Genomic DNA, 26469 nt, shown 5'->3' with positions numbered 1-26469 from the left:
AAAACTAACGCATCGTTACTTAAAGCCGTGGTATCAAGGGACATCACTAATTCACACGACAAGGCCAGGAGTGACGTCTATTTTTCCGATAAATTTAGCGGAGATTCAATGAAACACTAGGGAGTTTCCGTAGACCGCGTTTCCCTCTCCGCTAAGCCCTCCGCAACGAAGAAGCCGCTACTGCGCCTGCGCGCCCATGGCCTTGACCGTAGAGTTCCGGGTAATGTAGCGGGCTGCGGAGAGCCATTGCGGGACGGCGAAAACGATCTACGGAAACTCCCTACTCTACACGAGTCGTTCCGGCCGATTCAATGCGTCGTTCGTTGTGAGTGTCAGTCGCGGGTGACAGCGCCGCGGATCGGTCGGAATAAGGGCCGACGAGCGTCTGGCGTGGTTCGTCGTCGGGCGAAACGGACGGCATAGAAGACACACCGTCCTGCTTAGAGTAGCGCGCAGGCCGTGGCAAGCATGTGCAGCGAGAGAGGGATCCGCGTCGTCGGCGGTGCCCATTCTCCCGTCGCGTGCGGCACAGCTGGCCCAGAGCGTTTACGCGCGGGCGCCGCACGTCCCGGGTCGTGAGCCGTAAAGTTCGCTTCGGCGAAACAGAGCCGCCGCCCGAACCCTGCGCGTCCCGCGCGCCCCGCTGCTTTTGTCCCTTGTATTTTCCGTTAAGAACGCGGGAGCGCGCTCGGCGGAAAAAATTCAAGCCTTCCTACGCTTGACTTCGTTTTTTTTTTTTTTTTTGAAACTGAGACTTTGTATATAATTTGAGGAAGCTGCTTTTTGGAGTGCAAGGTTCGAGTATCGTCTGCGTTTCGGGCGTGTAGGTGTACAGCCCTCCTTCTTTTACGCAGCACGTTCTCAAATTACTGCTAGAACACTTTTTGTGTTGTTGTTTTGTTTTGTGATACTGGACCTTATCAGCGTGGGAACACTAAGGGAAGTAGAAATACTGGGGAAGCTCTGCTCCACGATTCCATCCAGTGCCCGGCCCTTCCCCCGACGAGCACGCCGTGTGAGACGCATCAATTCCCACACACGCAAACGGACACGAACTCAAACGCCGATGTACACACCCGCGAAATAAAATAATAATAATTTAAAAAAAAACACGCGCGAAGACATCAGCACACTTTCTCACCCACAAACTCTCGCTCATTCAAGGGCATGTTCTGTCAGTCGCGCGCGCACTCAGTCACGCAAACTCTCATTCCCACACTCGCAATAACATATCGCGCAAGACGTACCTACGCGTATATTCCGGCGCACGCACAATACCACAAACAGACGCACAACCGCACACGAACACTTGACGCACATACATAGACACACATGCACACACGTACACACACATACACGCACTGCCACACACACACGAACACACAAAGGCATACACAGACACGCGAGCGGGCACGCACATAGACGTTTAAATTTTATCCGATGCGGACTATGTACAGGTGCGGACCACACAATAATTTGTTTTTTCTAGATCGTTCACTGCGACAAGACGTTAAGGATTTTATGAACAACGGAATATATCAATGTTGATTTATGTATGATACAAGCTTCTTTGTGAGCAAATACAGGAGGCATGCGTCAAATCGTGCTGTGTCTGATCATTTTTACGTTTCGAGTAGGACTACATGCACGACGAGCGAACATCTAAGCAAAAACTTTTATTTTTGACCCTAAATTGGCTTTTGCGGACTATACGCCGGGTGATAGTCGCCGCAGTGAGCTACTGCGGCATACTCGGAACCCACAGCCGAGCAAACAAGGACGGCAACTCGACATAGGAGGTCATTGGAATGATCTATATGAGGACAAAAATGCTCATACTCGGGTGGTATATCATTATTAGGATTATCGTAGGAAAACTCCCCTATGAAGACAGTTCCACTCGGAAGAGCGGAGAGAGAAAAAATGCCCTCCCCCTCTCACCTCGCGCGTTGTCTGCTCAGCCAAGTGGGCTGTACCTAACATCCGGCTGGCGTGCAAACTCGGTTTAAAATTGCGTGATTTGAAAATTTCAAGCGCAGATGCGCGGATTTTGGTATGCAAGTTATCGTGTTATACTATGCTCGATAAAAACACTAACCGGGTCCAATTACACTGTTACCTGCGTGCAAATAAAAAAAATGGAAATACTGTGTCAGATTGGCCGGTCTCTACAGGCGAAAATTAAATCCGGTTGCTATACCTTTTTTATTATACAAGGTTCGTACTGGTGTACGCCTTTAGCCACCATGAGTAAAAGTCTGAAATATTAAATAAAAACATGCTCTCCTGCCGTAATACACGCAGTAGTTGAGGGTAGTACTGCCGGCTGACTACTATTTAAGTAACGGAACAATGATACACTAGTTGATCATTCACCGAACTAAAACAACAAGGCGCTATAGGCCGATTTTTTGGGTAGCCATAACTATTCTAAGAACGCGAACCACTTCACAACGGCAGCCACGAGCGAGAGTTCGATGTTCGGTACAGCCCGCCGGTACAGCCCAAGGATGAAGAATGGCAACCTCCCGGTTTGTCGTCTGCTAGCGGAATCGGGCGCGTGCCCTCTTTCTCGCTTTACCCCGCCGAACCCGGAGAGGGCGCTGCGGTCGAACAAAATGGCGCCACCCTGAGAGCGCTAAACGAAATCGTCTATAGGCGGGGAAGATACACGAAACCAGTTAATTTACGTCTCGGGGAGGTCCCGCGGATCAAATCCCCAACCAGACAGATTTTTTCGCCGATTACGAGTTCACCTAGGAGGCGCGAGTTGCGCTCCATTACGGGTGGAAGTCAATTTATTAGTTGCTGTAAGCATGCACACACACACACAGAGACACGCGCATGCGCAAGCAAGTACTTGCGCAAGAGCCTAAAGAGGCTTCTAGTTTTCCTTCGTCGTTCCTTGCTCTTTCGTTCGTCTGCATTGTCAAGGAGCACACATCAAATGCAGTGGGGGACTCCTTCGTTCGTGCGGGGAACGTAAACCGTCCCATCCGGACACGGTCCTCCCCTCCGTCATTCGATGAAGCGCTGGGGCGGGAAAACACCGTCTGCTGAGCACTAATCAATACGCGCCGGCCCTTGTGCCGGTGTGCGGACTTACGCGACTCCTCGTACGTGGCGACTCCCCCAACCACAGGCGTTGCACTGACAGCCGCTCCTTTCTCGTTCATTGTTTCGTAAAGAATGAACAAATAAAGTTCTTCCTTTTTTTTTTTTTTTAATTTGTCGTTTTACGGCGGCAGTCGCTTTAGGTTAGAAACTCGCAGCGGATCCGATGCGTGTGCGGCTTGGCCAGCCCAATTTGATGAGGAATTATACTGTCACCTGATGCTATGTTAAGTCACGCAAACCGTTTCCCATATAAATCTAATAATAAAAAAAAAAAATTTCTTTTAAAATTTGGCGGGAAATCACAGTGTCGCGACACGTCACGAGATCGCGCGTGTCCTCGTGAAATCCAGCAGGAAAACGATTTCCCCATTAAATTTAGCGGGAAACTTGCGATGTCATGCGACGTCACGTAACAAGGAGACGTTAAACGTTTTTCCTCTCGATAAAGCGGGAGAAAAAAAAATAATCCGCTAAGTTTATCGGGAAAGTTGTGAAAACGCGTAACACTGTGACATTAAGCGAACATATGACGTCGCAGTGCCACGTGACGCCAAGTGACGACGATCTAATAATGTTTGGTTCGAGTCTGGTTCACCTTTGTGCCTTCGCCAAAAATGCAATGGCGGTGGAGGACGGCTATACGTGTGAGGTAACCGCCAACTCCAAAAACGCGGGGAGGGGCCAATGCAGCCAATGGGATTGCCGAATTAACCGGTAAGAATTAATACCGAAGGACCTATCACACAAACCGAGAAGCGCCAACGTAAGCCACGCCCTATGTTTTTTCTTAAACACATGATTGACAGGTCAAAATCATATTTTTTTTTTATCCGAAATGATTCAAAAACGATGTCTGGACATTACCCTCAATATCAGAAACTTGGAAACTCAGTATTTGTGCAATAAAAAACAAACAAAAAAAAATTCCAAAACTGAATTTGAAGTTTCCGCGCGTTCCGGGCCAGTACAGTGACGTCGAAGATTGAGTCGCCCTGCAGCTCGAGTTTCTCTCACGCCTCCGTGCCGTGTTCGTCCGCGTCCCGCGATTAACCGCTTCGTGCTTAGCGCCTGTGGCTCTGAGCAGACGACGCTTCATTTTCGAGTTTGAAGTTTTTATAGGGCTCTTTCAGCGATCTATAATTCTTTGAAACGGTGCCAGGTCGAAGAGGACGCGCGGTGGACTTTTGTGAGCGACGTGAGGGGCCCACGTCGCGCCGGTTCTGCGTGAAAGGCTGCCCCGGCGGAGTCACAACCGAAACTACGATACAAAAACACCACACCCAATTGTTTTGGCCGTTTGACGATTTTCTTTTCAAAGTCGGAGAGGTCGTCGGGCACCTAAAACGATGTCTTCGCCCGATTCCCCGACTCACCGATCATCCTCAGTGTTATATTCGTCGAGCGCCGCCATGTTTTCCGAGGGAGGATAAAAATCCAGGAGGCGACATCACTCCGGACTCTGATTTTCGGTATTTCAAAAAGAAGGGCTGTAATGCAATCGCAATGCCGATAAAAAAAAAAAAAAAAATCTTTTATAAATGTCGTCATATGTCGCTTACAAAGCTTCTACGTTTCATAATTTTTGACGTCACCAATAAAAAAAAACGCGAGGAGATGAGGAGGTAAGTAGCGGGAGAGAAGAACGCCAAAAATAAAACAGAAACGCGCGGAGAATTATTTTTTTCCAGTCCGTTCTTTCTATTTTTTTTTGTCGGTAATTACCATTCGCATCGTGTTTGACAACGAATATAAATACGACCTTTGTGGTGCCAGTGCCCCTTTAAAGGGGCCCTGCAACGACTTTTTGTGCTTTTTTTTAAATTTTCACCGAACCTGAGCGTACTGAACGTAGTAACTTACTAAAACTTTTCTCGAATTTCGCTTTATTTAAAAATTTATAGGCAAATTAAAATTACAAAAACAAGCAAACAATCTCCTTCATAACGTGCTTGGTCGTGGCTCGACCGGCCGTGAACTAGGGGAGGGGTATTGAGCTCAGCGAGCGCTCAAAGCTGCCGCACTCCGTGTCGACGGCTCGAGAGGGCGCCACTAAAGCATGTGCTGGATAGGCTGTATGAAGTGGCCGGCCAGGGCGGCTCGCATTGCATCTGCTGCGCGATTAAACACTAATTCTGCATGACACTTCATTGGCCACAAACGACAGCAAACACGGGGTAAATATCAGTTCAAAGCGAGAGCCACTTCGCGCTGCCATATCGCCAAAAGGTTAAACCGCAAGCCAAACCTGCTCGCCGAAGGCCTTCGGAACGCTCGGAACCGGTCGGATCCTCGAACCGGTATACGACCGCAGCGCCGCCGCGTACGCCCGGGACCTTTCTACGCTCGCCGATCGTCGGTGCCTGATCCCACTACCCCTTTCTAATATACGCCGCCTTTTCCACCGCTTGGAGGCGGGTACGTCGACGGGTCATTTCTTGTTTCCGTGCTTTATAAACTGCATTTGTTTCATTTCTGATCTAAAATACTGAACAAAAAGTACTTTCATAAATAATTGAAACGGTTCGCGCCGCTTGTATTTTGTATATCAACTAAAAAAAGCTTTTAGCGGCTCTGACCAGTAGTAAGCCCAGGACCAGACTTTTACATATCGCGTACTTTCGGCACCGCGGGTCGCTTCTGTAGGTGGAAGAGGTTTCCGCGTCGTCCGGTTAAAATATGACGCACTGGTCTATAGTCAGACCCTCCGTGTCCGCTGGCTTGCCCGAAGCCCAAGAGACGTAGAAACCGCAAAAAAGGAAGACGCTTAAACAGAATTGCAGGGCCCCTTTAAGGCGAAGTCGCCCTGCTCTTATACATATCATACAAAAAAGACGAGGTGTTCTCCGCAGGCGTCATGAGAGATTTTTCTGCGGATATACACCTCGCGGCACGTTCGAAGGCATGCTTGCGTCACACGCGCACGTGAGCTTCGAACATTGCTTGCGGGCAGCTTTCGTGGGACCAGCATCGGAGAGGACCGCCGTGTACGAGGAAGAAACACACGCAGCGTCGGACGATATCCGCAGACTGACTTCCGTACGATGTATAGTAAACAGCGTAACGCGCAACACAATTTTTTTCGTCAAGTTTTCGTAGGGTTGTTTATAAGTAATACGGCAAAGCGTTAGTCTCGTTGTCCGATCGAGTATTCTGGAATCCACATTATATACAAACATTCTTGGAACAAAGACGTCCATTTTATTTAATGCGTCTAATCGTATACAAGCTGGGCGCTTTACGTCACAATTTTCAATCTGCTATTGCTCCTGCGAAGATACACTTATACGAAGCTTTAGTAATACCCCATACTGGCGACTGCGTGTTCCATTTCGAAATCTTGGGCACGCCACACTATCGAGCGTTCTTGAATCAATTCAGAACTGCGCCGCCCTCTTCGTTCTTTTAGAAAACACTCTCGCTACGCCAGCGCTCCATGAATCGAAATAAAGTGACCTCGCCTAACGTCGTTACGCGACTTCGTCTATGTCTATTTTATAAAGCGTCCTAATCCAACCCGGTCCTTAGAGATCGAATTTTTTTTTTTTCTCTCGATCATACGTGATATTTTTTTACAGATCACAAGTTCCAGGTGGGAACACCGAGACGTGCCGTACCAACATTTATTTCGAGGCGTTCATGCTAGGCAAGACTCACTGACAGAGCTAGAAAGGTAGCGCTTGATGTTTGAACCCCCGACCTCCAGCACGCGCTCCATATGCCTTCCGTCGTGCTTTGGCTGAGCGCGCGCGCGCGCGATCCAGGTGCACGAGACGTTGAAGAGCTGTCGAAGGTATACTAAGGTCGCACGGGAGGCTCGACAACTGGAGCTCCTCCCTGACGTTCTGACTTTTGCAGTTACTATATAAGACTGACTAGAATTATACCTCTTTACCTTCGTGCGTCGCTGCCATATCCCTGAAATTAAAAACTTCCAACGAGGCTCCCACTGACTATATCTGCACATTTGTATAACCATAGCCACTTGGGGGAGAGGGCGAGGACCGCACTGCTACACATTTTCAACTCCTCGTGGGAAACGGGTTTTGTACCGAAAGAATGGAAAATTGCTCGGGTTCTACCAATCTTAAAACCAGGAAAATCTCCTTTAGACATTAACTCTTACCGTCCGATAGCATTAACAAGTTGCATAGGCAAAGTAATGGAGCGAATGCTGCTTACCCGTATGGAATGGGATCTAGAAAATAGAGATCTATATCCTTCGTCCATGAATGGATTTCGACGCGGAAGAAGCAGCATTGACAACGTTATTGACTTAATAACTAGTATTGAACAAATGAAGGTAGTAAATAAAAAAACAACAGCTGTATTTGTGGACATAAAGTCGGCTTTTGATTGCGTAGAACACAACGCTATTCTTCAAGATATGAAGGCCATTGGATTTGGAGGACGTGTACACAAATGGATAGCCAATTACCTAAAAGAAAGAGAAGTCTACATATCGACACAGGACGGCAACACCGGTCTTCATCATATTACTAGTGGAGTACCACAAGGAGGCGTCCTCAGCCCGATGCTTTTGAACATTTCTCTCATAGGTCTCCTGAAAATTCTCCCAAAAACCGTTCACGTGTCTATATACGCGGATGATATCTGCTTCTGGACTTGCAGTAGATCTCTGTATATCAACAAAGCAAGACTACAAAAAGCCATTAACATTACCGCACGGTACCTACACCTCCGAGGTCTGCACATATCGCCGGAAAAGTCAGCAGCGATGGCATTCACAAAACAACACACGGACAAATACCCAATTGAAATAGACGGAAAGGAAATTCCATATGTCACACAACATACTTTCCTGGGTGTCACTCTCGATAGGCAGCTGACCTGGAGCCCCCATGTAAAACGCCTTAAAAAGAAGCTCTCCTCTTTCATCAATATAATCAGGATGATTAGTGGAACCAAATGGGGATGCTCTGTCTCCGCACTCCTTGCCCTTTATAATGCCTTATTTCTCGGACTTCTGCGCTACAGCCTGATGCTAAGAACTCGAAAGTATTCAAGCACAAGCTCTTCGCACATGTTTAGGGCTTCCTAAAGGCACTTCTAATTTGGGATCTCTTGCGGAAGCACAAGCGATTTCACCAGCCGTTTTAAGAACGCAAGAAACGATAAGAGCCCATCTTCGTCACAAATCTCGTACATATAAGCATCACCTCACAAATATGGTAACAGAAAGACCATCATCTGGCTTTGCACAAGTTATCGCACTCTTGGAGGATTACATCCCAACTTCTTTTGAAGCAGCGGTAATTCCAAGCTATCCACCATGGAGGTACCCTCACTTAGAAATAAGAACGAGTATTCCGGGAATCGCTTCGAAGAAAAAAATGCCCACACCCGTGATTACGCAGACAGTGCTGGAATACATGAACCGAACTTATGCCTCATTTAGACATGTCTTCACCGACGGATCTACAATGTCAGCATCATCGACCCTGGGAGCCTATATTCCGTCTCTGGACGCATGCATACAAGCAAGGTTGAGCCACGTTACGTCGTCAACAGCATCGGAACTCGCAGCGATTCGAGCAGCTGTTGCTCGCGTGGGAGCCGAGAGTCCTAGTTTTTGGGCTATCTTTGTGGACTCTAAAACTGCTCTACACACCCTCTCTACGATGAAAAAATGTAGCCCGAACTTGCAACTCGCACAGGATATTCTGGAAGCAACTCGACAAGCTTCATGCAAAGGGCACCAGTTTATTATACAGTGGATTCCTGGTCACTCTGGTATAACCGGAAATGTTATCGCTGACAGAGCCGCTCGAAACGCTCATGAGAGCGCTATTACTGTGTCAATCCCGTTTTCTAAATCAGATGCAAATAACTTAATTAGAGATATAGGCCAAGAAATAGCATCTTCCCTTTGGAGAAATCCTCAATATCATTATTCCTATCTTTACAATATCGATCCCAAACTTAGATTTCGGGCACCTCGGGGACTACCAAGGGCAGCCGAGACGGTCCTACATCGCTTGAGACTGAATGTGGCATACACCAACAGCTACCTTTATAAAATCGGTAGAGCTGAGTCTTCTGATTGTGCTTCGTGCGGAGTCACCCATAACATCGAACATGTATTGTGTGAATGCAAGGACTACAGCCGTGAAAGAGAGCTTATGAAGACAGGCCTGAGGCTACAAAATGAACAAGACGTAAGCATTCGTACTCTGCTTGGTCCATGGATCTCTGCTGCTGAGGGGTATAAAGCTACGAAAGTTCTGCTGAAATTTCTAGCAGCTACTCGCTTACAGAAGAAACTGTAGTGGAGTAGATGAACAGCAATGGCCGATGACAATTTACAGTGAAACATTTTCGTTAGTTTTTTTAGTCTTTTTTTTTTTAGTTTTTAATACTTTGGTTTTGTGTGTTTTCTCGCTCTATCTTTTTCTGTTTACCTTTCTCTCTTCTATCTTCTTCTGTTTACCTTTCTCTCTTCTATCTTTATGATTTTCGCTTCCGTTCATTTCACAATGTAGCAAACCAGCACCAGGCGCTGGTTGACATCATTGTTTAATAAACGCCTACCTCTCTCCTCTATCCTCACAAAGCCTGGCAGCTCGACGACGGAGCCATAGAGTGCCCGGTCGCAGACTTGGAGCGCGAGGATCTGGTAGCACAGAGCATCAAAGAGCCATTTCTCGGGGAATCAGAACGTCAGCGCACAGCTTTTGCAGCGGTGGGGACCCGAAACACACTTGTTTGCTCGGGAGAAGTGTGTTTCGGCGTTTCGTCGCAGCGGGGCGCCAGTCACGTGGCCCTCCTCTCATTCGTTGTCTGCCCCTCCACCTTTTCCATTTCGGCGGCCACTTCTCGTGGCAAGCAGGCTTTGTCAGTATATAGGAGGCTATAGTATAACCTAGAGCTCTCCGTGAAGCGAGGTCACACTACTTATATACATCGTCGTACAAGAGACAGTCTGGCGGACATCAGACGCCTCGACATCCATTTTTGGAATGCCGCATGCCAAGTTTCTTCCCGAACTCGTTGCCATGAGCATTCGAAGCACGGATCACGTGGTGACTTTCGTTCGAATCTGTTTGGAGACTGTCTTTTGTATGATGGATAAGCAGGGCGACCCCGGCTTTCTGCCTCCGAACCCTGATAGCCTAATTATTTAACTAATTGAAAAGGCAGTTACCACGCCTCCGCTGTAGCCTGACAATCTCGAAAGAGCAATACGACTCCTGAGCTCTAACCGGGCAGTCTTTAAGCGGCACAAAACAGAGATTAAAGTGAAAAAGGAGCCTTCACTTAGAAACTGACAGAAAAAAAGGAGGAAATGCAGTATCGCTGGACAAATAATAAACAAGTCCAGTAACCGCAACTGAATCTATCGTTATTATTAGTGTCTGAAAAGAAAAGAAAAAACCATGGCGATTATAATTTCGTATTCTGCCCAATTATAATTTCTAAGATTGCTTTCTTTATGTAATAAAGTTCATTTCGCTTTTACCAGGATTCAAGCCTTTGAGGCGACTAGTTCACCTCAATAAGGAAAACAATGTTCAACCAACAGACGCGCTACTATGAAGATTAAGTACACGAAAATTAAAAAGCGAATTCACGTGAACAAAGATTGAAATGATCTAGTTATACACTATCTGTGCTAAGAAATCACCAAGAGTCCCTTGCATAGGTTCACAGTGCAGCGGACGAAGTGTTGCTCTTCCATTAATTTTTTTACGTTTTTTTTCTGCTTTTGTTTATTCCGTTATGACGAGGAACCAAGCACAGTAAAAGGCTTATAGTATACTCAAAGAGTATTCTTCCATTTATTATTAATACGATCGCACGCGCTTTCCCAGTATAAGTATCACACGCGTTATCGAGCACATCACCAAAATACGGCATATTGGCTTCGAGCCATCGACTCGAATGCGTTGGCAGGTCTATTTCAGGAACTTTTGCGACAGGTCATTACAGGCGCGGCTCCCTGCACATGTCCCAACTATAGTAAAGGTTTTCGCCTCACCACTATTCTACGAGATATGGCGTCTCATGTCAATGCAGCAGCTGGGACTATGTATCGATGCAGCGCTGCTGTTCCGCTCAGGAAACGTACAATCGAGACGTGCGTTTCAGTCGCTCGGAGTCTCGGTGAGTCGCGGGTAGGTCGGTAATGGCTCCGTTTAAATAGGACGCCCTCCCTACTATAATCACAGCCAGGATGAGAACGACAAAAAGTCCTTCAGTTGCCCCCCCCCCCCCCCCCCCCCCTTCCCCTTTAGTGCGATCTTAATAACTGCAATAAGACGTCGGCGCCTTGTGAGCCTCGAGTGTGCACGCGCAACCAAAGCAAGGCGCAGTCGCAGTGCTCATACAAACATACATTGGCCATTCAAAAGCTCTTTGTATACGTGTTCAAAGAATGCACATTGATGTGCGAAGCAAACCTGCTTCGAACATGCGTGAGGCATGTCCACAGATGGTTCTGTCTTCATGTCTGCAGTAGACATGTGTCTTTTGTTTGACGTGTGAACAGAGTGGCTTCGGCTTTGAGGTCCTGGCAGATATAGGAGCGAGCAAAGACTCACCTTAAGCTTGCTGCACGGCACGAAGAGGACCTGGTCAGACGGCTTGACGCCCCGATGAGCCTGTGGCACGTGTCCCGGTGGGAGTCCCATCTTGAAGCCCTTCGCCTTCACCCAGAACCTAAACTTTGAGTTCTCGGCACTGGTCTGTTCCTCGCCCTTGAGGATCTTGAGGATCCTCTGGTACTTCTTCCGGGTAACCGTCTTGGTCTTGGCGCTGTCTCCGTAAGTCCGTAACGCCCAGGACTGAAAGCCGTTGTACATCTGTTCTGGAGAAGACGAGGTCGACGTCGGGGACGTCGAGACAGCACTCGGCGCCGGTGCGGCCATCGTCATCGTCGTCGAAGGCGGCGGAGATTCGCTAGGAGACGTCGTCGTCTGCTCGTCGTCTTGCTCCTCCTCTTCGTCGTCTGACGAGTCGTGTGGCGTCTGCTCTCGTCGCTGTGGGTGATGTCTGGAAGACATGTCTTCGGCTGCTGCCGCTGCTGCTGCTGTGGTCGAAATGGTCGTCGCTGTCGCTGTGGCTGCACCGATCGACGTGGTGGTGTTACTGCTGTGTGTCGTGACGGCTGTTGCTGTCCTGGTGGTGCAAGTTCCGGCTGTGTTTCTTGCCTGCCTCGCGGCGTGCCTCGTGTTGTGGAGTCTTTTCTCCATGGCCCTGAGAACGAAAGAAGGGGATAATGATCAAGACGCTCGGATATCAAGAAACCTAGCTGTATCCCGATGTTTCTACAAAGTTCACGGCCGTATCTGATCATCTTACCATACCTGGACAGCCTGCAATGTCTAAAGCCCGATTGACGTGGTGCGATTTTAAGTGCGAATTCGCAGGTGCGACGTCGGGCACCGCAGCTTCCCCCAGGCATTTTTGCCGTACGAATGACATCGCAACTGCGAAATCGCAAGTAAAATCGCACCACGTGAATTAGGCCTAACCCAATAAGAATAACGAGGAAACAAAAACGCAAAGAGACAAACGTCGTAATTACGTTTTCAGACGTGTACGAAAAAAAACAATTCAACAACATGGTATTGATTTTTTCTCCGATACACTTTTCTTAGTTAAAAGCTTAAGTGAAAATATTTATTGCATTAACTCTACTAGAGTGGCAAGTTAACCTGCTTTGAAATCTATCCACTTGCGTGCCTGCTGCACACAGGGGCAATCTCAACAAATCCAAAGGGTATAGGCAAAGCCTACATACATACTATAGTATGTAGTTCATCTCATATGCCGGGTATAGCGCAATAAATGGGACAACCACCAGAATTTACAGCTCTTTACATTTATCTGCATTACACGAGCATTCACGACAAAAAAAACAACACACATTTAATGAAAAAAAAACACGCCCGCAACAGTGTCTCGCACAACACTGACCACGTATACATCTTTTGGGGAACGCAATGTATTACTGTAAAAAAAAAAAATGCTGCATAGAACGAAAGCAGTCGGGTGCCGCGCTCATATAGTAATATGTACCGAAAGGAGTGCCCCGTTAGCGGCGACCTTACTCAACTTGAGGCATTTGAAGAATAATAAATATTAAAGTTTAAAGGAAGAAAAAAAAGAGACCACAAGTGAGGCCGGTTTCCGCACTAAACGAACATTCGCCAGCTGCTTTTGAGTCCCGCAACTACCGAGGTCGCGCAAGAAGCGAAAACGCACTGTTCCCGGGAATAACATCAACTAAAAAAAAAAAAAAAAAAAATCTCCCGGCAAAGACCTGAGGCGTCCTGCCTAGGGAGCCTTCATGTAGTCCTGCCGACAGACATCGTCTTTTGTACGGCACTCCTTGTTTTGCAGTCAGACGGGCCGACACGGAAGGAGTCCTTCAGCTACAATTCGCTTTGTGTAGACAGAGCAGCGTCAGTCCGCCTATTGTGGCACCACACGTGCTGGTCTTTTTTTCTTTTCTTTTATATCTATATGTTGTTGTTTTTTCTCCTCAGCTTCGGATTAAAACACATTGTGCCCCGGTTTGAGACAGAAACGCCGAGATAACAGGCGCAGGCTTCCAAGCCTTGGCCGCGGTGTTAGGCAGGGTGTACGTGTCTTGAACTCCCTGTCCCCCAGCACGCTCTCGTTGCTCTCCGCCGTGCTTTGGCTGCGCGTGCACGCTCGAAGCTCACGACACGCTGCAGCATCATCGAAGGCAGGAAGCTCGCGCTGAAGGCGGAACAACTGAAAGACTTCCGTGCCGTCCCCACCCCGTCAGTCACTACACACATGGCTTTCGCTGACGTCACAACAGCAGCCATTGCGGTGACTGCTACTAAGCGCGTACATTTTGCAGCATACATCTCGCTTTCTCGCCCCACCCCATTTGTTTTTTTCTGCGCAATAACAAGTAGGAGTGACTGCCACCGTGGGACGACGTCGACACGTGGAAGCGACAATTGTGCACATCAACATACCGTGACTACTAGCTTTCTTAAAGCCAGGCGGTTCTGTTTAGCGCGAGGGTTCTATGCGGCCTCGGCGAGACGAGCTAGTGCCAATCAAAACTAGCGGGAATATACGTAGCCTCCGCTATTTCCAGCGCTTTTTGTCGCGGCCTGCAGTTGACACAGTCTGGCGGCTACCAGCGCCACATGTGGCTCCACATCGTCAACAGGGGGCACAAGTCTATGGCCACAGCTGGACAGGCCGAGAATGCCGTAAAAGTTCACTCTAGAGGCGGAGATCCTATGCTGCGTTCTTAACCTGTAATCGAACGTAGCCATAATGCTCGCCGTAGCGGTAGACGCTCGCGCTAGATGCGGAACCTCACAAGCTCCGCATCTTCGACGACACTCTGCAGTGTCGTTGCGGTGAGCACGCAGAGACAAAGCACGACCGAAAGCAACGGGCACGTGCCGGAGGATGAGCTTCCACCGTACTTCTAATCTCTCGCCGACTACAGATAAGGAAAGACTCATTCGTGTTGTCACGCTACTGCAGAAGACGGGCCACGGCAATTGGGCAAAGCATACCGCCCATCCTTTTGACAACACTCGGATTCATGCTTCCTTGTCGTCTCACTTTACCGCAGCCGACGCTACAAGCGTCGAAAATACATCGTCAAGGCTGTCGTCTTTGTTCCTTTTTTATCCCCGATAAAAACCAATCACGTAGAGTGAATGAGCCGCGGTCCTTCGAATCCCCCGAACCTTCCCTTTTCCATTCTACCTGGGCCCCCCACTCCACGGGGGCAAGGCATTCTTCCGCTCCGAGACCCATCCTTTACCTACAGGGAGGATGCTGATCTCTCGGGCTAAGCGGATAGCAGAAGCCAATGGGGCCCTGGACTAGGCTTTCCCGACCAGAGAGAAGACACTCAAGGCTTTTTCCTCGAATAAAGCTTTTCCTCTGCTCCTCCTCCGCGGTCCTTCACTTTTTTTTTTCTTTGCGGGACTGGTTCATTTGGTGATGGCCGACCCTCCTCAAAGACAACGAGCGCCATGACGAAGCACTTTTGGTGCTACTGGAATTGGCTCCGTCGCAATGTAGCGTCGACGGCGGTCGGACTTTTCAAGTGAAACGCAGCGTAGTTCGAACCCTGCGCACCGATGCACGTCAATGCTTCCACCCCACAAGTTAATGGTTAGCGTTACCCCACCCAACACAGTGCCGTGAAAAGTGTACGTTTTACCGAGCGCTGTGTTTGCGGGACCACCTCGCATTAGGTTCGAATTTCGCTAACCGCAATGCAACGGAAGTATGCTCGCCTTAAGCGCGAAACACATGTACGACCAAACCGTCCGATCCGACGTCCGACCGCGCAATACGACGGTCGGAGGCGAGGGTTTTCAGCGCTCTCCGATGCTACGAAAACCCTCTCCCCCCAAGGTCATTCCGGCAGTCCGCACGTCGGATCGGACGGTTCCGTCGTACATGTGTTTCGCGCTTTAAGCGCGAAACAAACGTACGACGAAACCTTCCGATCCGACGTGCGGACTGCCGGAATGACCTTGGGGGGAGAGGGTTTTCGTAGCATCGGAGAGCGTTGAAAACCCTCGCCTTCGACCGGCGTATTGCGCGGTCGGACGTCGGATCGGACGGTTTCGTCGTACATGTGTTTCGCGCTTTAACCTCAACAAACGCAGTAAAAAAAAAAAAAAAATTCCTGCTCCTCGCAAAATTGTATCCCCCCCCCCCCCCCCCTCCACCCCTTCCGCCTTTCATGAGGAGACTTGAGATATATGAAGGTGCATTTTAGATTAGATATATACACTCTAAAAAGAAATCTGGTCGTACAAGAACACTAGAGGTTCTTTGCCTTGTGGCATGTTTCGCGCCTTTAAAAAGTTATTTTAAACGCCCCCTTCAAGGGTTTTTCGTGAAAAAAAAAAGCTACAAGGGGTTCTTTTAAGCTCCATTTTCGATGCGAAAGAGTTCGTCGCCCAGTTGACTTTTTAGTGCTCCAAGGGCGATAGTGCTTGAGGCATAACCGTTCTTTACGAGCTGAAATAGTACATGGGGCGTCGAATAACCTTTCAAGAAACGGATTTTTCTTTGAGAGTGTGTATATATGTATATATATTATATTCTCAAGACGTAAATGTTTGAAATGCCAAAAACACTCTTTCGTCTTCCGACAACCAAATCTTGTAATAACTACTTCGCGACGCGTATGAACAATGCGCGAAACTTCCTTTTTTGTTTCTCCTTCTTGAGGTAACAGCGAGTATGCAACATGAAGATGGGAAGCCGGAAACGTGATTTTTAGGATTTACTTTTCCGGACATGCTATTTAGTAACTCTAAGTTCAAAATTGCTGTTCAAGAAACAGCAAAGAAAAGAGACGTAAGAAAAAAAAAAACACATTCAAGTTTTTTTGTTTTTTTTTACAGCGACGTGATGTCACTGGCAGGTAGGTCAGGTACTGTAAAAGCCACAGTACCTCGCGCATTTTTCATGGTTTACGTGCTGCTCAGCGAGTGCTGAGGCAGTTTTTTCAGCAATCATTCCATATTATGAAAGTTCTTGCAACTCAAACAGCAAACACGTGTAGCCGAAAAAAACGCTTAAGCTTAATAAAAAATTAAAAACCTTCGCGCCAAACGAAAAATGAAATTAAGACCGGGTTATTTTGACGTAATAATTTAGTTAATGGTTCGGGCAAATCTATTGGTGTGTTTAGCTCATTCTGAGGAAAATCAACGACCATAAAAACAGAAAGACCAAAATGGAAAAGGGCCTTTCAAAGAAAAAAAAAAAGTGTAACTGGCTATTTGTACGCTTTCCCCACTACCTCGCATCTGATTATAATGATGTTGACATCATTATCATTAATGTACTCCATTTCACATTAACTTGGTGAACTGTGGATGCCGCGGCCCCCGCGACGGAGCCCTGCGCGACAAAAAGTAGTTCTCGCGCGATTCCATCTATAACGAGAAGATATGAAGAAGAAAAAAAAAATAATAACAAGTTTCTGAGTTTCAATTATATTTAAATAAAAAAAGTGACGTTAGATCCGTATCCGCTCGATTTGATTTTCGCCTTATCGCGCCGTGGCCGTTGGCGATCGCTGGCGATTGAAGCCGTGTAAAGGCTCTGTTATACTCCGACGTAACGCGCGCGCAAGCGAACGCTGGCCGAAGTCGGCTACGTCACGTCAGTCACGCCGCGTGCGTCAAAAATTCGGCCTCTTTATTAGCGCCGAGATGTTTCGGTGGCGCCCTCCTATGGTTCCCCCTTGTGACGTCATTACCTTGCGAACAACAAGTTCGATGGTGTTTGTAAATAGCATGGTGGAAGCCTGAAATCATTGCGCTCTCAAAGCAACACTGCCAACACCGTCGAAATTAAAGTTCTTTCATGCCTCTTATTTCCGTCGATGGTATACCCTTTCCGACGTCATAGTCAGCTTTTGGGCCAGTCGTGGAAGGCCGACCACAGCGACGCTTTCGGTCGCGCACGTCGCCAATACTCCGGCGGCCCTGGCGGCTCCCGCGGCGCGTGTCGGTGGGCCGCCGGCCCGGCGCATGCGCAGAATCTGACTACGAGGGCACGTTTCCTGCGAGAGTGCGCCACTTCCGGTTCCTTTTCGTTTCGAATAGCAGACGAAAATTATCGCGCTTCTTGAACACCAAGTTCGAGCGATGGCGTGGACGTACCTTGCACGACGAAAACTGGCGCTTGCACTGTTAATGCACCGCCTGCGCCGCAAGCGTAGGGAGTCAATGTACATACGGTACATCTTTGACATGCGCACTGTCTACGGTACTCAAGCTTCCTCGTGTCGTAGACACACGGGTGAGGATGAATTCCCTCGATCAGCTTCTCGACGACCGAGTCCGATTCTTTAAACATGACGCCAAACGGAGTGCTGCTCCTGTCGTCTGCTTTGCTCGCATTCGCCGCGCTTCCCGCGCGAGGGCTGCCGGGAGCCAGCGCATGATGCATCCTGGTCCGGCGTCTCTGGCGCGGCCGGCGCCATAGAGATCATACATACTAACTCTAGAGGAAAAGGTCCGCCATTTTCCCATGCATTCTGTCTGCCGCAAGCGGCGGAGTATGCAGGCAGACCCTCGGGGTCCCACATGGTTACCAACTGCCTTCGATTGGACAAATATATCATCAGAGCAGTGTCATGAACTTCAACAATCCACGAACTTACCGGTGGAAAGATATTCGCATTCCTTTCGAAGCTTTCGTTTTGCATAGCACGCGGATGTACGGCCTCCCGTCAACACTAAACTAAACCAGATAACCGGCTTCGGTTATCTGGTTTAGTTTCGTATTTCCGGGCGCGGGTGGCCGCGCCCTGAAATACGAAACCGCGCAGCTACCAGATTTTCGAGATTTCAACAGAAGGGAAGCTAATGCAGCGTGATGAGTATGCTGATTTTTATAAACCTTAGAATAGCTCAGAATTTAGTTTGCAACGTTAAATTATCACTGTTTATATTGCTGAGAGTTTTTAGTCTTCGCGATTACCATTGCGACTGTCGTCCTTCAGCTGTTAACATTGGTTTCTTTCTCTCGTGTTCTGTCGCTCTCTTTCGCGATCTTTCACTCGGGACCCAGGATGTCGGCGCGCGGGATTTGCCACTCCTCCTCACCCACCTTTACCCCCCTGGCCGGCGAGGAATACGGCATGCTCCATTTTGGCGTCGAGGCGGTCAGGCTGCGTCGAACGCCGCCGGTCGCGTCGGTTACGCCACGACGCCGGTTTTCGCCGACGTGACGTCGCTGTGACGCGTTCGCACGCGCGCACGCGTTACGTCGGAGTATAACAGAGCCTTTAATCGGCCGTTTCCGCTCAAAACATCGCACTGTGCCCTGGCATGAGTACCCGTCACAGATTCGCGACTACATTGAGCGCATGGTTGCCTCACGAACCGTTCCTAAAGAGCTTGCTATTCCATCGGACGTATATGTTGCAGCGGTGGCCATTCCTCCGAAGCTGGTTGGTTTCGGAGCAGGCGACTCCCGGCTAGCAGACGACAGCCGGTTCCTCCAGGCCTCGCGCCTCACATTTGGCGTGGCGACACAAATGCCCCACTGACGACGGGTCACGTGCCTCTCTCCGACGCTCTTATTGGTTCGCGGAGCCTTAGCCTCCTAGTCGGCTAAGTTAGCGTGAAACGGAGTATAGTGATGACGATGATGATGATGGCGGAGCCATACGCCGCCGATGCAGGCTTCTCCAGAAGCGTCCAGCCGGCCAGCTGCGCTGATGTCACGAGTCCCGCGGCGAGAAACGGGCCGTCGACACGTCGAGGGACCGCGAGACAATGCTAGAACGCTCGCCACGCTGGCAACTTGGCGAGACTTCGACGCTTCCAACAAGTGTGCCGCGTGGGTTTTCCACGCGGCGCCGCGGACCGCGCCAGCAATGCGCCCAAGAAATAAACGGTTTCAAATTAAAGCCGGTCACCGAGAACAGAAAAAACCGTCGATGGAACCCGATACAGAGAAGTTTGTCTTGGCGCTCGACTTAAATTCAAACAGATTGATTAAGAAAAGAAAAATGAAAGACGTTTACAATTTTTCGTAACGCGAAATTCGAGCGCAGCTTTTGAGGAGGAAGAGGGGACGGTACGGAGGAGAGGGTGTTCATCTCCTCCCCTCCGTGCCTTCCCCTCCTCCTCCTGTTCTTCTCGTCTTGCATTTAGCGGAAAAAAATTCGCTAACGTTCCGCCTAAATTTAGCGAAAACTTTCGCATTCATTTTAGCCGAGAAATTGACGTCGCTAAATTTAGCGGGTAAACTGCGACGTTCCATGATGAAACGCGTGCGGTTACGCCGACGGCGACGCCGCTCAATCCGGAAGCGGGCGCCTAAGAGCTGCGCTCTAAAAATCGTAAAAGGTTCACTAATCCGGTTTGCGCCTGTGAATTATACGGTCCAGGGGGGGGGGGGGGGGGGGGGGGGGGATAATATAGGGAACTAATCCTCAGTTTAAATTAAAAAAAATAACTAAATATCTTAATTAACATCAATTATTGAAAAGAAACATGTGGATTCAATAAGAAACTTGCTGAGCTTCTTAAAAAGTCAGTGAATTTCAGCAGGACTCGAAGCACGTGGGAAATGCAGGGGCCTACCAAATAAGGCCAACTTTTTGGGGCATTCCGTGCAATAAAAAGTTTTCGAGGAAATATAAAAAACTATAATTGATTTGATTTCTATATTACCCAGGCAATGACAGTCCTGGGGAACATAACCATCTTTTCCACAAAATCGATAATTTTGTGAATGTATTCTATAGAATTCAATGCAAACCAAAATTTGTTTTATAAAGCAGTGGAATAAAAAATATACGCGTCCAAAAGTTTAATTACTGCTTATTAATCTTTTATGACAGTATAATAAATATTCCCGGGGAACATTACGATGTTGGTTGTTGTCCGGTTGAAATTCTGATTTCAGGGCATGCGGCGAGGTGTTGATGTCTAAGAACGTTGGAGAAGGTTAGTGTAAGGCGGGGCAAACTTAGACGAAAGTTTGCCAATCGATGCTGCATTATTCTTTTTTTATTCCAAAACAAGAAACAAAAACTGTACCAAAATCTTCTTTGGCGTGCTTGTAATGCGGTCAGTAAAAAATGACTACCTGGAGTTAGTAAAACTACAATATATTTATTGCCAATTAAAATAAATTTTAAAAAGTTGTCCCGTTTTGCCCCGAACCTTGAGGGAATAAAGACAGCTAGAGGGGCAAAATGAGACATCATTAACTTTCTTGGACATAACGCCGATCGGAGCATGCACTAATATGAGAATTTCAACGAGACAACAACTCGCATCGCGTTCTCGGGGAATGCCTTAGATGACAGTAATAAAATATCACTCAACAGTAATTAACCTTCTGGACGCGTATAGTTTTTATTCCACAACTCTATGTTTTTCGGTGTTTTTTTTTTTTTAATTTAAAGGGAAAAAGTCACAAAATTATTGGTTTCTGATCTCCTTGACAAAGATCGTATTACGTATAATGTTCCCATCAGTATACTTGCCCGGGTATGATAGAACGCAAATCAGTTTGAATTTTGATAGATCTTCCATGAACAATTTTTATTCCACGAAATGTCTCAGAAAGTTTGGCCGTAAGGCCTGTAAGAAACAAAAAGTTAAAACATAAAATAAATAAAGACAGCTCAGTTGTCTGACTAGGTACAATTGAAGTATATACTCAGGGGGCGCCCCCACAGTCTTTGTGGGAACCCTATTCGCACGCCGTGCGTTGGATACGCACAAAAAAGCGGCGCTGTTTTGCTCCACACTTTAAAGCACACCAGGCACAACCAGCCCCATTGGCACTCGTCGCGCGCTTTACAGGGTGCCTCCACTTTACCGGCTCATTCAGTGAACAAAGAGTCCGCGGACTACCACCATGACTCTGCATAACCTTCCCCCTCGGTTTCATTTGTTTCACAGTAGGTGTGATATCCCTTGAACATGAGCCCGAAAAGAGACTTCTCCGTATACACAATATTCTCAACAAATAACTATTTTTGCTCTTCTTCTTATTATTTATTTATTTTTTTGTTTTTTTGCTGGTTGGAAAGAGCTTGCCGTTCGGATTCAAATTTAACTTTTCAAATCACTTGCTCTTTAGATACTTTAAATTTACTAGCACGCCTTTGGAGTGCATCCTTAGGTACCCCGATGGCTTTAGCTGCGGGACGAATGAACTGACGCTCTTGATGCAGATTTTCAAGTGCTTTCTTCGCGTCATTTGCGCAACATCAAACCTTTGCTGTTTTTGTTTTTACGTCCAAATTATGTGAGACAATAAGACAAAAAAAAATAGCTTGGTAACAAACACTGAACCCGCCACGCCTTTTCATGGCGAAATTAACGTCGCGTTTTGCCCTTGTATATATACTTTTATTTAGACTATTTCGTAGTCACAACAATAAAGGCCTAGCTCGATGAGATTGTATCCACAGTTGGCTAATAAGGCAGAAAAAAAAAAGTAAAAAATTACCTTAGCACAGTGGTGTTTTTTTAGCTCAGCTGCACGCTTTCATAAGACTGCAACTGCAGAATTTTATTACATTTTGGCGGTTCGTCAACCCACGAACAATAATTGCGCATTTTTTTACCCCCAGCGTGTTGCTACCAATTGTAGCATATTTTGTATAAAGTAAAGAGTATAAGAGCCGGACCATGTCAGCAAAGTATTAAATTAATCGCATTTCAATACTCAGATACAAATGGCGCTGAAAACAACAACAAAAAAGTATCATTTTGCACCACGACTTATTTTGTCCAGCTTTACCTTCCCACTCGAGCAACAGGCGCAAAGCCACCGTGGGAAAAAGTGGATGATAATCTAAGCATCCGCGTTTTTCCACCGCTAGCTTTGCGCCTGTTGCGCGAGTGACAACCTTGGTGCACTCCCACGCGTCCTATGTGGTTCAAGTCCCGCTAAAATTGACTGCCTGAGTGATTTTCGATGACGCCCAGATAGTTTCTAATTAAAACCATACGTTTATTTTCACTACTCTAAACCTTAATTAAACCAGTTTAGTTAGTTAGCCGATTCATCGTGAGGATTAGCCTTCTATATTATGTCCCCCTGGCCGTAAAACTTACCTGCACCAACCGCGTTAGTGCACCTTTCACAGATGACAAAAAAAAAAAAAAATCTTGGAGTAAAAATTAAGCACTTTGTATATTTGACTCGTCTAATAGACAGATGACGATGATGATGATCATGCGGGTATTTCCCTTTAAAATGGGCGGGCTCGAACATCTCCTAGAAGGCCGTAGTGTTCGAGTTTTTTACGTCACCTAAAGAAGGCCAGCGCGCGGTACAATTTAAACGCGAGCGCTCCTTTAGCGTTCGATTGCTGCTCGCGTTCAGTCGGTCGGGTTTCAGCCAAACACCGGCGCAGCACTGGCGTCTAATCTCTGTCCAGCGATGGCCTCCGATACGTGACGTAGATAATACATAACTACGGCCTTAAATAAAAAAGCGTTGGCTCGAAGTGAGCGTGTGCCCATGCCTGGAGCATCATGAGCCTTTATGGACCCTGAGGTTAATCTACTTCTACCAGACCTCTAGTCATTTCGAAAGTGGGCGCCATCCATAGTCTGATCAAGCATACCCTGACCGTGTATTGCACACAAGTGCAGCATCAGCTTTCGGCGAGGACTCGGGTAAAATCACACCCTACGTAACCAGTTGGATGGATGAATAAATGTGAATATCTATACCCTTTGTAAAGGGCGGTAGCTTGCGCCACCTAGCCTAAGTCTAAGAAGACCAACATGTGATTCCCCCGTTCGCGAAACAACTACCGTCATTGTTGCTTGATGATTTTTTTCAAGAGGGTTTATTATGGCACATTATGCATTCAACAGCATCAACTCAGTTTAATAACATTCGGACAGACTGCCATCCACTATCCCTTGGTACCTCTAATAACAAAGGGCAACGAGGGCAACATGTACGGAGTACAGACCATCGAGCCCTTAGCAGAAGACAGTATCTTCGAGCTTGCCGCTTTTGACAATCAAATTGGCGACTCTCACCACGTATTTTTTAAGCTACTTTCACGGCTTCCGTCTTTAGACCGCCAGGCGTTGGGAATATCCGATTCGCTCGAAGAAGGCTGGCGAGCGAACCTGCCGCCGCAGCTTTCTGCCCTAGCCGCTAGGTGCCGTCGATTTCGCTGGAGTCGACATTAGCCGCCGCCAAAAGGATGAGAACGGCAAGGGAGAGTTTCGGTTGTCCCGCCTCCAGCGTGAACCTCAGCTTCGATAACATTTCGGCGTCCCGTGAGGTCCGAGAGAGCTTCGAGTGCGCATGAGGGCAAGCACGTCAATAGGCAACGACCGCATGCTGGATGGCACCGGCGTCCGTCGCCCTGTCGTTATCATCTTTTCAGTGACTATAGTGCGGTTACTGGAAGCATTTTTTTTTCTTCGGTGTTTGTTCGCTGACAACCTGCCAACTTTAATTACTGACGCCTGATGTGAAATATTATTATGTTTTGTTTCCGTTTTTCGTTTCTTGTTTGTTGCTCACCGCCTGCCAACTGTGAGGTCAACTGTGACGCCGGAAAGAAGCTGTCGGCTTGAAAATCGCCCGAGTGCAGCCCGAGTAGACGGTGAAGAGGGATTTCTTTCTAGTAGCTAGCGACGCCGAAATCTACAAAGTGCGTCGGTTCGAACCAGTAAAGGGCTTTCTATGCACAGGTCCATGGTGTGGTGCCTGGCGCTCGACTTCGGCAAAGCTTGCCGGAGATCGCTTGTTTTGCGCCCTTTAATTTCTTCTGGGAAATTTTACGGAAGGTGAATGTTAGACTTCATCTGAGGGGTCTGCCACTTATCTCATACCTTGAGAACTTGGTATAGAAATGTCCTTATATAACCAATATTTCATTTCACAAGGCCAATATTGTGAAAACCCGTTAATGGGCACTTTACTCGAAGAAATTTTCTAGTCGGCCTAGGTTGGACTATTAAGATATTTCTCGATAACATAATTTATTTAAATAAGACAGGCCGAGCGAATAACGCTTTTTTAATGTTATTTATGGCATTATAGAAGACTTTTCCAGTCTGCGAAGTTCACACAAAAGTTTGGTGTACGAAACCCAAACATTGAGAAGTAAACTTGTGACTTCATCTGTTTTTCGTGATTCAGCATATTGTTAATCATGTTGTGAACCTGCTTCTTCACTAGCCATTCATGGATTATATCATTTTGCAATTTAAGATGAGCAGTCGAATCTCTGACTTGAGCACGAGCCCTTCCATACCACTCGGTGCACGCGCAGCCAAAGCAGGCAAGCCCGTGCTGGAAACGGAGCTTGTCTTGCTCTCCATTTATTTCTTTTTTTTCGTTCTTTCGGAAACTAGCGTCTGCGGGTGCGAGCGTGGGCGATGGTAATTCCCCCTGTGCATCAGCGCAATAGACCGATCTCACTAAGCGTTCCACGTATGCGTGACACCGCCATAACTGTAGTTCATAGGATGCAGACTCCAGTTCACGAGACAGCTCATGCCGTCTCGTGCTCTGCTCGTGCAGATCTCCAGCGGGGTTGTCGCACGTGCAGAAAGACTACAGCTACCACGATGCATGGCGGCAGCGGTGACGTACTCGAACTAGCCGGTGAGATCGGTCTATTGTTTCACCCCTGAACCCGGCCGAGACTAACGATGGACCTAATCAGACGCGTCTGACGCTCGTGAAAGTGCTTGAAATTGTGGGCTCGAAACCACTTCTTTGTTCCCCAAGTGACTCGGAACCACTGTCTCAGTCGCTGTGCGCTACAAGAAAGCAATTGGTACACAGAATCAATCGAAATTGGCGTGAAACAGCAAGGCAATCCTGTGCACGTTGAAACCGAAACCAACCAAATGGCGGCGAGTGCGTCATCGCTCGCTACCCGACGGTCAGGCAACTACTAAACTGAAAGGGGCCTATAGAGCTATTGCTATTGGGGGTATTCACTGGATGCCATATTTGAGGGCGATGATTAGAGCGCATCCTCAGAACGAGCTCACAGTACTAGACTGCTATGACCGCTAATCTTGATGGTGCGGAATGCACGTTGCAAAAGAAGTGTGGACGCTTGACGTAACCACGCGCTCATAATTACGCACACAGCTATGGCCGCCAGTGAATACTCCCTAAATTACCCAAGCATCAAGGAGAATGCAGATTATAGCGGCGAGATGTTTCGGTGGCGCCCTCGTTCGGTTACCCTTCGTGACGTCATTACCTTGTGAGCAACAAGTTCCATGGTGTTTGTTTGTAATTAGCATACGGTGGAAGCCTGAAATCATAGCGCTCTCAAAGCAGCACTGCCAACACCGTCAAAATAAAACTTCTTACACTCCTCTTATTTCCGCCGTTGAGACATCCTTTCCTGACGTCATAGCCAGCATTCGGACAATTATGGTGGGCCGACCACAGCGACTCTTTTGATCGCTCACGTCGCCACACGCGCACGCCTTTCCCGTATAAAAGATTCGAAGTAAATAACCAAAATAAAGCGTTGGCGAACGCTCGTGCAAGATGCAATTTGTTTTAGGCATTTGCTTTAGAAAATTTACTACTGCTGAGGCCAGCACGTGCGGCGCGTGGAACACCAATCCCTGCATTCTCCTTGAGGCTTGGGTAATATAACAATAAGTCTATTGGCGACGTGCGCTATCGAAAGCGTCGCTGAGATAGGCTTTCCGCGATGGGCCGATTGCTGACCCTGATGTAGGCAAAGGATTTCTCTTGGACGAAAATAAAAGGAATGTAACGACTTAAATTTTGACGGTGTTGGCAGCTTTGGTTTTCAGAGCGCAATGATTTCAAGCTTCCACCATGCTCATTAGAAGCACCATCAAA

At 47.6% G+C, this 26469-nt stretch overlaps 1 protein-coding gene across 1 annotated transcript in view; it reads right to left on the bottom strand.

The window, feature by feature from the left end:
* The window catches only part of LOC8037483 (nucleolar protein 4), a 156900-nt gene extending 144574 nt beyond the window's left edge, over positions 1–12326 (bottom strand). The window contains exon 1 of the mRNA XM_042286834.1: positions 11676–12326. Coding sequence (XP_042142768.1) covers positions 11676–12326 — 651 coding nt within the window. The remainder of the gene's footprint in view (positions 1–11675) is intronic.
* Between the last annotated feature and the right edge of the window lie 14143 nt (positions 12327–26469).

The sequence above is a fragment of the Ixodes scapularis genome, unplaced genomic scaffold (assembly GCF_016920785.2).
Source record: "Ixodes scapularis isolate PalLabHiFi unplaced genomic scaffold, ASM1692078v2 PGA_scaffold8__174_contigs__length_109621045, whole genome shotgun sequence".
Classification (NCBI taxonomy): Eukaryota; Metazoa; Arthropoda; class Arachnida; order Ixodida; family Ixodidae; genus Ixodes; species Ixodes scapularis.
The sequence above is the reverse complement of the archived record's forward strand: the minus strand, read 5'-3'. Positions and strand labels throughout refer to the sequence as shown.